Source organism: Nestor notabilis, unplaced genomic scaffold (genome assembly GCF_000696875.1).
Source record: "Nestor notabilis isolate BGI_N333 unplaced genomic scaffold, ASM69687v1 scaffold25706, whole genome shotgun sequence".
Lineage (NCBI taxonomy): Eukaryota > Metazoa > Chordata > Aves > Psittaciformes > Psittacidae > Nestor > Nestor notabilis.
In genome coordinates this window covers 873-2109 of record NW_009933673.1, presented here as the reverse complement: position 1 = coordinate 2109, position 1237 = coordinate 873, and the positions used below count along the sequence as shown (strand labels likewise).

The 1237-nt window shown below is 61.3% G+C and overlaps 1 protein-coding gene across 1 annotated transcript in view; it reads left to right on the top strand.

Annotated features, from left to right (window-relative positions):
- Positions 1–206: 206 nt before the first annotated feature.
- G6PD (glucose-6-phosphate dehydrogenase) overlaps positions 207–1237 on the top strand; it is a 1352-nt gene continuing 321 nt past the window's right edge. The window contains exons 1-4 of the mRNA XM_010017000.1: positions 207–370; positions 444–569; positions 652–745; positions 1160–1235. Coding sequence (XP_010015302.1) covers positions 207–370; positions 444–569; positions 652–745; positions 1160–1235 — 460 coding nt within the window. The remainder of the gene's footprint in view (positions 371–443; positions 570–651; positions 746–1159; positions 1236–1237) is intronic.

The window sequence follows — 1237 nt, the reverse complement described above, 5'->3', positions numbered from 1 at the left end:
CGGGGGACAGGGGTAGGACACGGGACAGGGGTGGGACACGGGGAGAGGGGTAGGACATGGGAACACACGGGACAGGGGTAGGACATGGGGCCACTGTGGGGGCATCACTTGCCACATCTGAGATCACTGCGTGGGACAGGGGTAGGGCACTGTGAGGACATGGGACACGTCACCCCCATATCTCCATGTCCCACGTCCCTATTCCCATGTCCAGCTGGAACCGCGTCATCGTGGAGAAGCCCTTTGGCCGGGACCTGGCGAGCTCGGACGCGCTCTCGGCCCATCTCGGTGGCCTCTTCCATGAGGAGCAGATCTACCGCATCGACCACTACCTGGGCAAGGAGATGGTGCAGAACCTCATGGTGCTCCGGTGGGACACGGGGACGTCAGGGGGGACACGGGAGGTGACACCAGCTCCTCACCCTCATCCCATGTCCCACCAGCTTCGGGAACAGGATCTTCGGCCCCATCTGGAACCGGGACAACGTGGCCTGTGTGGTCGTCACCTTCAAGGAGCCCTTTGGCACCGAGGGACGTGGTGGCTACTTCGATGACTTCGGCATCATCCGGTGAGGACCAGGGTGGCCTTGGGGAGATTCCCCCCCCCCATAGGGATGTCCCATGGTCCCAGCACCCGGCTCTGCCCCACAGGGACGTGATGCAGAACCACCTCCTGCAGATGCTCTGCTTGGTGGCCATGGAGAAACCGGCCTCCACCAACCCCGATGACGTGCGGGATGAGAAGGTCCGTGTCCCCACCGTGTCCCCGTGGTGTCACCTCACTCCCTACCGCACTCAAGTCCCACCTGAGCCCTTCACACCGTCACTTTGTGGTCATGGTGACCATGTCCTGGCCATGGCCATGTCCCCAGTGGGGCCCATGACCCACAACCATATTCTCCATGGATTGACCTCGATAGTAGCAGCCCCCATGGCCACATCCCTCATTGTCACTTCCCTGATGGCAACAACCCATCACCATGTTCTCAATGGTGGTCTTCCCATAACCACAACCCATGTTCTCAATGGTGGTCCCCCCATAACCACAACCCATCACCATGTTCTCAATGGTGGTCCCCCCATAACCACAACCAATCACCATGTTCTCAATGGTGGCCCCCCATAACCACGTCCTCCCACCCCATGTCCCCCCCCACAGGTGAAGGTGCTCAAGTGCATCAGCCCGGTGGCGCCGGAGGACGTGGTCCTTGGCCAATACGTGGGGAACCCCGAGGGC